This window comes from Tachypleus tridentatus, chromosome 8 (assembly GCF_004210375.1).
Source record: "Tachypleus tridentatus isolate NWPU-2018 chromosome 8, ASM421037v1, whole genome shotgun sequence".
Classification (NCBI taxonomy): Eukaryota; Metazoa; Arthropoda; class Merostomata; order Xiphosura; family Limulidae; genus Tachypleus; species Tachypleus tridentatus.
In genome coordinates this window covers 9,632,895-9,647,013 of record NC_134832.1, presented here as the reverse complement: position 1 = coordinate 9,647,013, position 14,119 = coordinate 9,632,895, and the positions used below count along the sequence as shown (strand labels likewise).

Genomic DNA, 14,119 nt, shown 5'->3' with positions numbered 1-14,119 from the left:
GAAGAAAACGAAAAATGATTCCTCTGAGAGGCAAAGTGGGTCTCCTGCACGAAAATAACATAAACCAAAAAGCAGCTGAAGAGGGAAACAATGTGGAATTGCTTTGCAATGCTTCGCATCTCCTTGAGTGCGATGCAGGAGAAACCCATCAACCAGTCCAGAGGGGGGAATAAGTGGTGCTGCTGCTTGATCTGTATGGATAGGGGAGGAGACGAGTGGCCTCTGGACGGTACTCAACCCCATCCCTCTTTGCAGCTGTGGGTGCCAGAATCTGCCCACTGCCCACCAATCTTGATAGCCTGGGTCACTCCAGAGGCAACATCTCCCCCAGCCAGTCCACCCTGAACAGAGGGGACCTAATCTTCCTCAGAGGATCCCACTCTGACTCTTACTTGGGCAGTATGAAAGTGGGCGCCGATGCAGCCCTCAACCTCTATTTCACCAGACAAAGAGGCCTGAGCCTCCACAGAAACAGCGGTCATCCCTAGGGCAACCGAGCTGGCCAGAACCCCCTCAGGGGATCCAACTACATCCAATCCAGAAGGATGGGCCTGAGGCTCCACTGACCCGAATTGCTCCCAGAGCATCCCCCGCCTTCACAGGGGCCAAAGCCTCCCCAACAAGGGTTGGAGAGGCCTAGCCCTCTTTAGGGGACCGAGGCTCTCCCTCCCGAATCGCGAAAGCTGTAGGGGCAGGCGCTTCCTCAGAGATCCCTTCTCTGGTAGCTGTCAAATTTGGGGATGGGATGGTGGAATCCCCACTTCTTTCCTCTCATTCTTGGTGCGTGACTGCCCCGAGGCATGTGGCAAGGACTGTGGCCACCATCACATACATCACACTTAACAACACAGTCACTGTCTGTATGTCCATATGCCAGACATTTCCCGCACAGCAGTGTCTGGCAGATACTTAGTAGGTGACCTTCCAGGCCACAGTCGCTGCTTGCCCGGGTAATTACACACTACCCAGAAGCCGTGTATGGTGAAAATGTTTTGAACCAGCTTCTTCATGTCAATACACACTCGCCGGTACCCTGTACACACTCCCGAGCATGTTTTGTACGCCTCGTGCTCAATCTTCGATAACACGTTCTTCACGGCGTTATGGACCAGCTCGAAAGGAGCCGATTGGAGGGTCATCCATTTAATGTTCTGACTGGTCACATGATGGTCTCCAAAGGGACGTCTTCTTTGTCCAGCAAAGTCTAGGCATGTGTGGACGATGCCTGCGTCGATATGTAACGCCCATTTCCAATGTTATAAACACTTCATGTGGCTACTTCCCAAGTCGGTGTTCAGGGTTTCTATCACCGTCAAGGGTAGCAAGGCCACGGGCACCACAAAGCGGATGTACCGCTGCCGAACAGAATAGAACCGGATGGTCGTAGCCATATCGACTTGATGTCGAGTTACACACACAGAAGAGGAAAAAAAGACGACATTAAAGCACAAAATCTTAAGTACACACGAACTTAACACGATACAAAACAGTTACAACCTCGTAACAAAAACGGCAGCAAAAAATCAACGTCACCGGCCACTAAGCTAGTAGCACGGCCATTTTACTGACAATGGTGCAGCCATTGAGAGTGCAGCCCTAAGTGGGTGGTAAACTCTACCTAAGGCTAAATACGTCCACGAGACCGATAGTAAACAAGTACCGTGAGGGAAAGTTGAAAAGAACTTTGAAGAGAGAGTTCAAGCCCCCTGACTGGGGCTATACCCCGGAGCGGGTGCAAGGCCCATAGATGCCGGTGCCGTCGACGGAGGGCGCCCATCTGGAGTCGGGTTAAGATTGCGTGGCTATGTGCTTGATTTTATACATCTGTTGGCAAGGGGTGTGGCTGAAATAGCCGAACCCACTAATTAGAAGTGATCTCCACATACTTTTGGCCCGGTCGTGTTTACGGCCTGCCTTATATTGGGAAAAGTATATTAACTAGAGTACCCGTCCCTGGACAGAAATTATGTAAATTTATGATTAATAAACGGTTATTTTAGGACATGAAAAGTTGCTTCTCTTATATGTAACTGTAAAAACAGGAAAACGCTCACACAACCTGCAAAACACAAAATACAGAACTACAGTTTTGTATATATCTTCGCATGGACTCAACAAACCATCATGTCAAATGTGGTGATGATCCAAATAAAGACGATCAAGTAGTGATAAAAAACACTCATAAGACCGCAAAACTAATAAAACATGCCAATTTTGGTAAAAATCCATCCACACTCTGCGAAGTAGTTACACAGACATACAAAATACAATATTATTATATCTATAAAGACACAAAGAAGCCGCATACCGTTGATTTTTCGTTAAGAAATATGTAGGGAAGTGATCAGTGCATTAATTCTAAAAACGTATAAATGAAAACCCAGAAAAATATGTGTAACAAAAGGTCAACAGCTCTATATCTCCTAGTGCAGATGAGTTATTTTACATAGAACAAAAACTAATGAAGTTGGGTGGGAGAAAGTAAACACAGCAGTGATCTAGACTATTTTTATCATCATGATAGACAAAAATTGTTATGGCGTAACTTAGATTACTTCTAATTATTCTCCATTTAATTCAAATCATTTATAAAACATGCTTATGACAAAGATTAAGAACACATTTATTTATTTTTAGCACCTACGGGCGGCTGTTATGCTGGTAATTACTAATCGTAGTTTTCATGCCTCATAGAAAAGCTTAGAAAAAAATGTGTGTGTGTGTTTTCTTATAGCAAAGCCACATTGGGCTATTTGCTGAGAGAGAAAGGTGAACATTTTCTATAAAAGAATATATTTATTTCTGGGAAGTACTGCATGGGAAAAATGTTCATATTGTGCTCTTTAGTCATATGCAACTCATTCAATAAAAATGATTCAAAGTACAGAGCTTAAAAGTTTCATAAATTTTACTGATATGAAAAAAAGGAAAGTAGAGATTATAAGTTTGTTTTTATTGTTTGAATTTCGCGCAAAGTTACTCGAGAACTATCTGCGCTAGCCGTCCCGAATTTAGCAGTGTAAGACTAGAGAGAAGGCAGCTAGTCATCACCACCCACCGCCAACTATTGGGTTACTCTTTTACTAACAAATACCAATGGCTGAAAGGGCGAGCATGTTTGGTGCGACCGGGATTCGAACCCGCGACTCTCTTCTGATGAGTCGAACGCCTTAACGCCGAGATTGTAAGTATCCAAAACAAAAAAATGCTGCAATAGGAGAATGCACAAACAATTAAAGTGATACTAGTAGGACAGATTTTGAAAAGATTTTCCAATCATTTTTTGGTCGGTACATTTAGACTGCTTCATTTAACTATAAGGATCACAAAAAACCAAACAAGCGCGGACCAACGGAGCGGACGAAGCAATGAGGCTGTCAAAGGAAAAAAACTAATTTGTAATTATAAAGCCTTATCTGTGAAAGTAAGGAAGAAAATATAATATAAGTATAACTGTATAAGCATACGTTTTATACAGTTCTCCTACAAAAGTTCTGTGACCAAAGAAAACACTTTTATTAAACATCTTTGGCTATGCAATTTTAGAGAACTCTATAAAATATCTTCTCTCGCTTTGTCACTTAAAAAATCTGTGTCAAGCAATAGGAAGTAAAATAAAGTACAATGATCTTTATAGTAAAAGGTGAAAAGTAAACGCGATAATCCATGAGAAAGTTCAGATATAATAAGACTTAGAAAGGGAAGTTACAGCAGTTGGATAGAGCAAATAAAATAATTCGTAAAAATTATGTAACTTGGCTAATAACGTAATTTTATAACATACTTAGTTTGTGGATTGTTTGTTTTTTTGGAATTTCGCACAAAGCTACTCGAGGGCTATCTGTGCTAGCTGTCCCTAATTTAGCAGTGTAAGACTAGAGGGAAGGCAGCTAGTCATTACCACCCACCGCCAACTCTTGGGCTACTCTTTTACCAACGAATAGTGGGATTGACCGTAACATTATAACGCCCCCACGGCTGGGAGGGCGAGCATGTTTGGCGCGACACGGGCGCGAACCCGCGACCCTCGGATTACGAGTCGCACGCCTTACGCGCTAAGCCATGCCAGGCCCAAGTTTGTGGAACATTTCTCTTGTGTCCACCACAGGTATTGAACTCATGTTTAAATGGTTGTAAGAGCTGATACTAATGGATAAGTCTATGTAGACTTGAAAGCTGAAAAAAAAAAAAAAACACCCTGTGAAATTTCTAAACCAACAATTAGTAACAAGGAATTGTGACTTATAGATTTTCTCACAGGATTTTTCCTTTTCTCCGTTCTGTTCGGTGTGCGTACTCATGTCGGTACTTAGTGGCAACTTTTGAGGATTGCCAGGCACAAACTATAATATTTACTTCGTCGGATGAGTCAATTGTAACTGTACTGGTGTACTAAGAATGGAAGTGTGTTTTTGAGTTATTATGTTTAGTGTGTTGAAGTAACAAAAGTTTTAAAATCATCTTAACTTCAGTAATATATCTTGAAATATTTGATATGTTTCGCCCCAGTTTGTTTCTTATAGTACTTATGTTTGTTTACTGCTCATCAGTAGGGAACCGAACAAAAGTACTTTTAATACTAGTTGACGGATGTCGGTGGGATTACCCGGATGAAGATAAAAGTTTGTCAGGATTCCGCAGGATAGCAGAAAATGGTGTTCGAGCAGCTTATGTAACTCCGATCTTTCCAAGCAACTCTTATCCAAATTGGTATACGATAGTAACAGGTGTGTAATATTCACGTTAGTTATAATTTTGGAGTATATTATAAATATTTTAAAACATTCAGGCCTGAAATTTCGTTTTTTTACGAAAAGTATTTTGGAAGTATGAAGTTCAGTTAAGTATATTTTTACAATTCAGTTTGACCACTTCCAGTCAATTCTGCAAAAAAAAAAAAAAAAATTTGCATAAAGTGTATGTACAGGGCGGCCCGTAAGTCCCTACCCATCCATATATCTTATGTATGCAGTGTATCTGTGTGCTGCCCCTCATTCTCGCTGCATAATATACGACGTCATGTTCTGTGATACATTTTCCTCAACATAGCAGGTGTTACTGTTCCAAATGCCGCGGTAACAGCTGCCTTCAACTCATCATTAATATTATAACGTTGTTTAGACACAATTGCCTTTATGTATTCCCAAAGAGAGTTATCACGTTGTCAAGTTCGGACTTCTTGCGGGCCATTTCATGGGTGCTGGGGATGTTACAGAACCACGACCTATCTATTTGTCTGGAAAAGTGTCATTAAGATAATCTCGCACAGTGAGAGCATAATGAGCCAGAGCTCCATCTTGTTGAAACCAAACCTCCTCTTTGATTCCAAGTTCATCGAGTTTCGGTATAAACCATTGTTGTAACATGTTTAGATATGAGGTATGGTTTACTGGCTCGTCAAAGAAGTATGGTCCAATAACATGAAGCCCATTAAGTGCTGCCCACATCATGACATGCGAGGTGTTGTATTCAATTTCTTCACAATAATGAGGATTCTCTTTTGCCCAGAAGTAAACATTTCGTGCTTGACTAGAATGGTAAATTGCACACTTGTCCATAAACATCACCTTTCCTCGAGAAGGGATTGTATTGAAGATTCGCAGTAACTCATCACACGCCAGTTTCCTATTTTCTCTATCAGCATCACTTAGTTCATTCACAAATGTAGGTCGCCATGCTTTAACTCCCCGTGTCCTTTTTCATAAAGGTCTGCATGGTTGCTCACGGGATACCAAGTTCAGCTGATCTTTTCCTTGTTGACTTTAATGGTGAGTTAATTACTGACTCTTCCGCACCAGCACATGACTCTCTACGTTTAACTGGTCTTCCTGAATGAGGTGCATCCTTAATATTGCCAGTTTCAAACAATTTGGTCTCCCAATTTGACATCGTTTTTCGTGTTGGTGGATCCTTATTGAATCTTTCTCTAAATTTGCCAGTTATTGTATCCAGGGTGTCACCAGTATTCTTGCGCTCATGTATCCATGTACTTGTCACAATATGCTCTTCAAGTGTAAATGGGCTTACATCAGCCATATTTCTCTGAAAAAAAAGAAACAAATTTATAATACATGCATAATTGAATATAACATAATAACATATGGATGGGTAGGGACTTACGGGCCACCCTGTATAAAATTCTAAGGAAAAGTTTACTATTGTAACTTGTATTCAGTATTTCTGCCATGTGCAAAGAGAGTATTCAAAAACCTGTGACTCCAGTCATTGTGTTAAAGCTAAAGTTATTTTATAATTCAGAATGTTTATAGCTTTCGATCCCGATCTTTTCAAATATCGATGTCATATTTTCTCTGTATCAGTGTACGTTTTTGAGGTCTACGTGGATGTGCCTGTCTTAAGTGCTCTAAAGTCTGAAGTGAAATTTTGCAGTTCAGAATAAATTGTATACTTCAGTGTTCTTTCATCTCTTGACTGTGTAATTAGTAAGTCTTGCCTGTTCTCAAAATTTGTAGAAAATTCTTGAGAGTAAGAATCAACAAAATTTGTTTTATGAGAAAGATAGAAATCCAGTAAAAACTCAAAGAAATTGAGCATAAAGAAGCCTGTATTGATGTTGAGAAAGAGCAAACCAATATCAACTTGGAAAGTGTGACCTTACTTTGAGTTATCTGAAAAAAGTGGATACTCCCAATTGGAAGTACTGTCTTTTATTTACTGAACATCTTTTGAACTATCCTTCCATTTCCATTTATATGGATGGTTTGAAATCAAGTGACTCTGTCGGCTCTGCCATGGCTTTTTGTGGTTCAGTGGTTGTGCACAGAATCCCCTCTACAGTGTCTGTATTCACCACCAAATTGTATGCCATATCTCTTGCCCTGGATCACATAAAAGTTATATAGTACACAAACTGTACCGTTGATACTGACTTGCTTAGCTCTCTGTTGGACATGGAATCGCTTCACATTAGTTCTTACCCTGTTTTTGCTGCCATTTAAACCTGACTGGCCCATTTCTCTGTAACATATATTTTTATCCAGTTCTTCTGGATACCAGGCTATGTTAGTATTCATGGGAATGAGGTCACTGACACTGCAGTTAAGTCTGTCTTCTCTGGCACTATCTCTTCTGTGTCTGTTCTATACATGGACTACAGTCCTGTATTCAAGGCTTGGCTCCACTCCAGTTTGGAGTTGACTTGGAGTGATCAACACGAAAACAAGCTTTTCCAGATAAAACCCTTTATTTGACTTTGATCACCTTGTTTCTGTAAGGATTGGAGAGAAGTTTTCCTGACTAGACTACGAATTGATCAGTTTTTTAACTCATCACTTTCTTTTATCTGGGTCTGATGCACCAATGTGTGGTCTGTGTGACACTTGGGTGACAATAGTCCACATTTTATTGTCATGCCATCATTACAACTCTCAATGATGGCAACATTTTAGACGTTTTGTCGACAGGTTTTCCCTAATACTGGACAGTATCATTGGCGATGGTGATACTGTCCGCCTTACAAATGTTTTAAGTTTTTTAAAAGGCCATTGGTCTTTTTAATACTATTTAAGATTTTAATTCAAAATTGGACTTTGTTTTGTTTTAAAATGATACCTTTTTTATGAAATTTAATAATATTACTTTTAATTTTTTTTACGGGTTGTTTCGTGCAGAGAGCCAAGTTGCTTCACATTATAGAATGCCAACCAACCAACTACTACTAAATATACTGAAATATTTTATATAATTTTAATTTTTTATTTGTATATTAGGTCTATATGCAGAGAATCACGGGTTTGTCCAGAATTACTTGTATGACCCTGAAAAAGGTGACTTTTTTCTCATGGCACCTGATCCAAGCGCTAGTGTAGCTCACTGGTGGGAACAAGCTGAACCATTGTGGATAACAGCTAAAAAGAGAAAACTTAGAAGTGCTCTTTACTGGTGGGATGGATGCCAAGTGGAAATTCATGGAGAGAAGTCAAATGAATGCATTCAGTACAAATCTTTGAATGGCTGGCATAGTCTGGATGAAGATGTGTTAAATAAACTAAATGAAACATTAGAAAAATTTCGGAATAATGAACTTGACCTTGTGCAGTTATATTATGAACCAGTTGATTCAAATGGTGAGTTCTATAGTTTCTTACAAAGCAATGGTAACATTAAGAATAACATTTTCTTCTGTAGGTTTAAATTTTTTGTTTTCAATGTTCACACAAAAGTGTTTCTGACTTATAAAATATCAGAATAGTGTTGGAATAATAATTTGTAATAAACATACCCAAATAATTTTATTAAGTGAAATATTTTTGTCTCACCATGTTGTAGTACAAGTAGTTAAAAGCTCATTGATTTTATAAACTTTCATGAAATGTAGTGTTTATAACCATATCATATTGCACAGATCATAACAATGAATCACTTGAATGTAATAATTCAGGCATTCTATTTGGATCATTGCAAATAGGACTCGAGCATTTTGTTTTATGTGTTTACAGTGTATATTTGGTCACACAGCATATCTAACAACACCTATTATTAATTAGGAACACATGTTTATAACTAGTCTAACACATTTGATTTACAAATGTTTATAAAATATGCAAAAGAAATGAATGTTTTATTTAAATTTAGATATTCACAAAAAACTACTCAAGGGCTATCTGCATTAGATTAGAGAGAATAAATCACCTTCAGTTACAAAGTGTAAAGTACTGTTCTTTTTCTTTCAAGTAAGGGATCACAAATGATAATAACATGGGCTATGTTTGGCTTTGCTTTCTTTGAAACAGTAATAATAGATTTATAAAATGTATTTTCTCAGTGATTTATCTCTTAAAACCAAGGGCACAATTCTTGTTTCTTTATTCACTGAATTATCTTTTAAAAAAATAGTGATCTATTGGAATTAACACAAAAGTTGGAGATGATTAAAATCAGTCACATGTTGTTAAAATTCTCATAAATGATATATATGTGTATATGTATATATATATAAATACAAATAAGCCATAAAAGAAATGCTACATCAATTGAAAGGATCTCAGGGTACAGGCTATTGGACTTTCTGGAAATTGTTTATTTCTCTGTGTAGTGTTGTAAACGTCTCATTTCCTGTGCTATGTAGCCAATGGTGATAATGTATATGAAAAGGTGTTGGTGGTATTTTAACTTTGGAGTGTTTAAGTAAAAAAGTAAAGATAACATCTGGAGAGTGATTGAGAAAGATATGTTATATAAATCAGTTTAAAAACAGGAAAAATAATTCACCTTTGTTATTTCATGAAAACGTAAGTGAAGAGTAAAGTTATTTTTCTGACAGAGATAAAATCTAATGGCTGGAGATCACCAATTCCTGGATCTAGATTAATTCCAAAAGGTTGAACAGTGATTAGTTTGACAATCCAGTATGCTTTTTTTATTTCTCTGTCTGCTATAATGTGGTGTATAAAATGTACCCTAGGTGTATTAGAGTTGGCTGAAAGTAGGACCGATATTGAGGTGGGAATACACTGTCTATCAGACTTAACCTCCATTTGCCAGTCTCACATAAGGAAATAAAGGAAAAGCAATAGAAATATTATTAGAAGCTAGAAATAGAAATTAAGAGAGTGAGATGTAATCATTATTTCAAGCCCATAATGTCCCACATCTGTATCACCCTTCATCTTGTCTGCAGACTGTTGTGGGAAGGTGACTGCTCTCCAAAGTGAAGAAGAAGAAAAAATATTTTTTAAGTTATTAAAGCTAATTTAATGCCAACTGCAAACTTCTCACAATAATGAGTGTGCAGAGTTCTTTTGAATTTAGCTGTCTTTTTTTGATGTAAAACGTAGCTAATGATGGTTCAATGGTATGAGATGAAATGCTATAATTATTAAAATAAGAACTTGCCTATTGTAAAAGTTGCTTTTATTGTATACTGAATAATTTATATTTGGTTATTTTATTAAAGATGATAATTTTGAAGTTTAACGTCCATTAGAAATAAGACAAATTATTGTGTAGTGAAATAAGTATCTGGATATTCAGTTTTCAAAATTAATGGTTGTTTTAATAAGTTGATGAAAGTATTACTTCTACTCTATGATATTAAAATATATTTTCACATTTATAGTTTCCTTGATATTTTTCTTTGCAGGTCATATGTATGGACCAAATTCAAATGAAAGAAAGGTTGCCTTTTCCCGTATTGACAGAATACTTGACTTATTACAAACCGAGATTGAAAAACAAAATATTAAAGATGAGGTTGGTTTGTTTACTTGATAGCTATTTAATGTTAATTTAAATAGACCAGTAGGAGACAGATTTCAACTGCTAGATTGCATATTCTATGATTCTTTCTTGTGTGCTCTGTGTTTGACTAGTTGTGTCACCATTTCTAATTACTTTATGGTCATTATATCATCATTCTGCCTATTGATAAACATTACTATATAATGATGGCAGGATAAAAGCAGTTGATGTTTGAAATATCATATCCATATTTCATATTTACTGTTTACATATAAAGAAATAGTATTAAATGAATTCATTCTTGAATTGTATCACAGATTGCTGACAAGTAAAGATGTGAGAGAAATTTAAGAAAGGGTAGAAGTGAGGTATGTTGCAAAGAAAGAATAATCAATTATTATCTTTCAAATATTAAATTTCAAAAAATAAATTCAATGAAAGTCTGTATTGCTTTGTTTGAAAATGAATTGCTTTTATTAATTGGGCTGGACATCATTATATTACACGACAGTTTCTATTTAAGTTTAATATGAAATTTATAGTATAGCTTGTATAGTGTGAATATTAAATGCAGTTCATTTTAGAAGTGATAGTTTATCACAGGTTTGTTTATGTAACTGTTCCATAATTATATATTTTATAGTTCACTAGTTATGAATTGATTATTATTATATTATTGCATCATATTACTAGAAATTTGTAAATTTTTGTTGTTTTAAATAATTATTCTGAAATCATAGTTTGTGGAATGTTCAAGGCATCTGTTGAGCTATAAATACGTGCCCTAAATGTAATTTGAGTTTAGTTGGATAGAGTGTATAGTGGCAGTTTTTAAAGTGAAATTATTACATGTTACATGGTAATAATAGAGTAGAGAAGAATTAAACTTGTCAAATCATGTTCTAAAGTAACTGAAACAGCCTATGTTGACTTTGATGGAAAAGATACAATTATTTAAAGATCTGGATACAAATGTAATAACCAACACAGTCAGGCCCCTACATACATATAAAAATCTAACAGTGGTGAGCCAGCCAGAATCTACAGTGGTAAGCTGCAGTAGAAGAAAACATAAACAGCAGAAAGAGGCCAATATATACAGTTGTAGTGGTGGCAAAAATATTGTATAAATCACTACCACACTACATTATTATGTCAGTTGACTTTGATAAGTAAATAAAGAAGAATATCTTAGACTCAAATGTGGTGATCTACAAGAGTTTGTTAAATTACAACAAGATCTTTGCAGAGAAGAGCATCAACAGAGATATGAGGAAGAAAGAGAAAAGCAGAGAAGAGAGGAAGAAAAAGAAAGGCAGAAAAAAAAGTGAAGGGACTGGAAATAGGGAGAGTACAAGCACAAATTGATACTGCCAAACTTACCCAATAGAAAAACAGATGGCCCAGAAATGACAGTGGAGTCAGAGACAGTCAACACAAACTGCCCAAATTGGATAAATAGAAAGAAGACATTAATGTTTTCTTGGTGAGATGTGAAAGGTTAACTCAAAGTCAGAACTGGGAGAAAGACAATTGCACAGTCTGTCTCAGCACTTTTTTCACTGGAAAAGGTCTATAAGTGTATACAGGCATGATGTCAGAAGATGGCATGGACTTTAACAAGTTAAAAGTGGCATTATTGAAATGCTATGAGTGTTATGAAGAAGGTTTTTGCTGAAAATTCAGAAAAGTGAAATCTGACACTGAAGAAACTAAAATTCAGTTTATGACACTTCTAAGGTGGACTAATTTGGCCGAATATGTAAATAAATTTTGAAGGACTGGGAAATCTATTGGTACTTGAATATTTCATCATTATATACTCTGCTGACATGCCACTATTCCTAAAATAGACCACAGAAAGATCTGGACAAGATAATCAGTTTATGGAAGCCCATGGAGGAAATATTACTGGCAAATCTAAGAATAACCACCTGAAGTCAGAAAAAAAGGTGGCAGAAGGTTAATAGACAAACAGAAGAAATGCTGTGCTTGTTATAAAATGGGATACGTTGAAGTGAATGTAAATCTGTCACGAACAAGCAACAGCAGAAATCTGCATTAAGCAGCTGGATCTACCTACAGAGGTGGCAGCAAGAAACAAGAAGAGTGACTGTTACCATGAATGATGCTGCCAGAAGAAACAGAACAGAGACAACTTGTTAGTTTTGTCATAAGAAGAAATGATTAACTTTCTTACCACAGACTTGGTCCCAGTGATTAACCTCTTAAACATTTTGTGCTTGTTATAGCTTCCAAACTATAATCTTTAATACAGGAAATGCATTTTTATGAAATTTTGCAGATTATCAGTAAACGTTATGAGGCTTTAGTATGCAAAATATCAAAATTTTTAATTAAAATTTAATATTTTTTAATTAATAATTTCCTCATACATTTTTTTCTTTTTAAGTGTTCACTATCCAACATGCAGAGTAATTTTGATATTAAGATTAAAAATACTTTTGTGCATCAGAAAATTGTTAAATTTCAAATGTAAATTCTTTATGACCTCCAATAAATAAGGAAACTTTTGTTTAAGAATATTTGTAGATTTGACTGACCTTGTAACCAACATAAAATATTATGAAATAGATATGTTACATTTCTTTTTCTAGAATGACTACAAATTATAACAAGAAACCATAAATAATTTTATTTCACTTATCTTTTATTCATGCCTAACATTACAAAAGTTGCAATGACTTAGCAAATATGCAGATGTGTAATTGTTTCCAACAGTATAAAACTGGCCTTTATAAAGTGACCTGTCTTTGATTTTTTTTTCTGGTGAACTAGTATTTTATTAAATATAGTCAATTTTTGATTATAATACATTACATAGGCATATATTTAAGTTCTTAAATTTCAGTTATTTTTCTTAAAACAGTAAATAAATAAATACAGAAAACAATGATCTTTTTCTATTTGCAAACTTTGTGCTCATTTGCCCACTTGCTGCAGTTCACTAAGCCTTGTTAAGTTTTACATATGGAAGATGTAAAACATTTTTTTTTAAGGTTTTATACATCCCTTTTGAAATTACTAAGTATTGTAAACTACTCTGTTAATAATTCAGAATTTCACTGTAATTTATCTGGCTTACTAACTGAAAAAATAATGTTTTTTGGACAACATTTTCACTTGCCATTTCCTTTGATAATTCAAGAAAAGAACTAATCTCGGAAACTTTTAATTGGTTATTCACACATCATGGAAAGTAGGTGTACATAAGCAAACATTTCCAAAAATGGAAAAAGGTGGGTGGGGTTACTGTCTTTGTAGTGATATTTTATAAAAGAGAAGAGATGGGAGGTTTTTGTTTTTATTCTTTAGCTTGATAGTATTGATAATTTGAGTTTCTAATTTGTAAGAAACTATAGACTGGACATTACATACATATAATTTGAACCAAAGCTGTATTCAACATACCACATGACACACAAAAATTGATATTTGGGAATTTTATTTTAACACTTAATTTCAAATTAAGAAATTAAAAATGTACAGTACTGATATTTCTGTTATAATGTATAGTGTGATATGGATATAAAATAGTAGACCAATAAATATTTGACTGTAAGGCTACAAATGTGATGATAGGCCTTTTGATCCCTGATTATAGGAAGACTCATTTTAAACAGTGCATGATTGAGGGGCAGCTCAAGTTAGCATGTAGTTCAATAGTACCAGTGGCAATTGGAGCATGTAACAGATATTGAGAAATGCCAATAAACTACAACATGCCAGCAGGTGAAGGCTCTATGTCAGAGATGAGAAAGTCCTAAGAGATACTGAGTGTTGGAGTACAGCAGTGAGATAGTTTAGTATCTTTTGACTAGATGATAAGCAAGATACATCTGTGTATGCAGATTGATGGGACAGTAAGAAAGTTTCCCACAGCAGGAGTAATGATGGA

The 14,119-nt window shown here is 35.8% G+C and overlaps 1 protein-coding gene across 4 annotated transcripts in view; it reads left to right on the top strand.

Moving 5' to 3' along the window:
• Nucleotides 1-4,267: 4,267 nt before the first annotated feature.
• Nucleotides 4,268-14,119, top strand: part of LOC143258503 (glycerophosphocholine cholinephosphodiesterase ENPP6-like) — a 36,237-nt gene continuing 26,385 nt past the window's right edge. For all 4 annotated transcript variants that reach the window (XR_013032325.1, XM_076517555.1, XM_076517556.1 and 1 more), the window contains exons 1-3: nt 4,268-4,727; nt 7,731-8,087; nt 10,103-10,212. Coding sequence is in view for 3 of the 4 variants with exons in the window: in XM_076517555.1 (XP_076373670.1) it covers nt 4,496-4,727; nt 7,731-8,087; nt 10,103-10,212 (699 nt within the window). In the remaining variant the exon portion in view is untranslated. The remainder of the gene's footprint in view (nt 4,728-7,730; nt 8,088-10,102; nt 10,213-14,119) is intronic.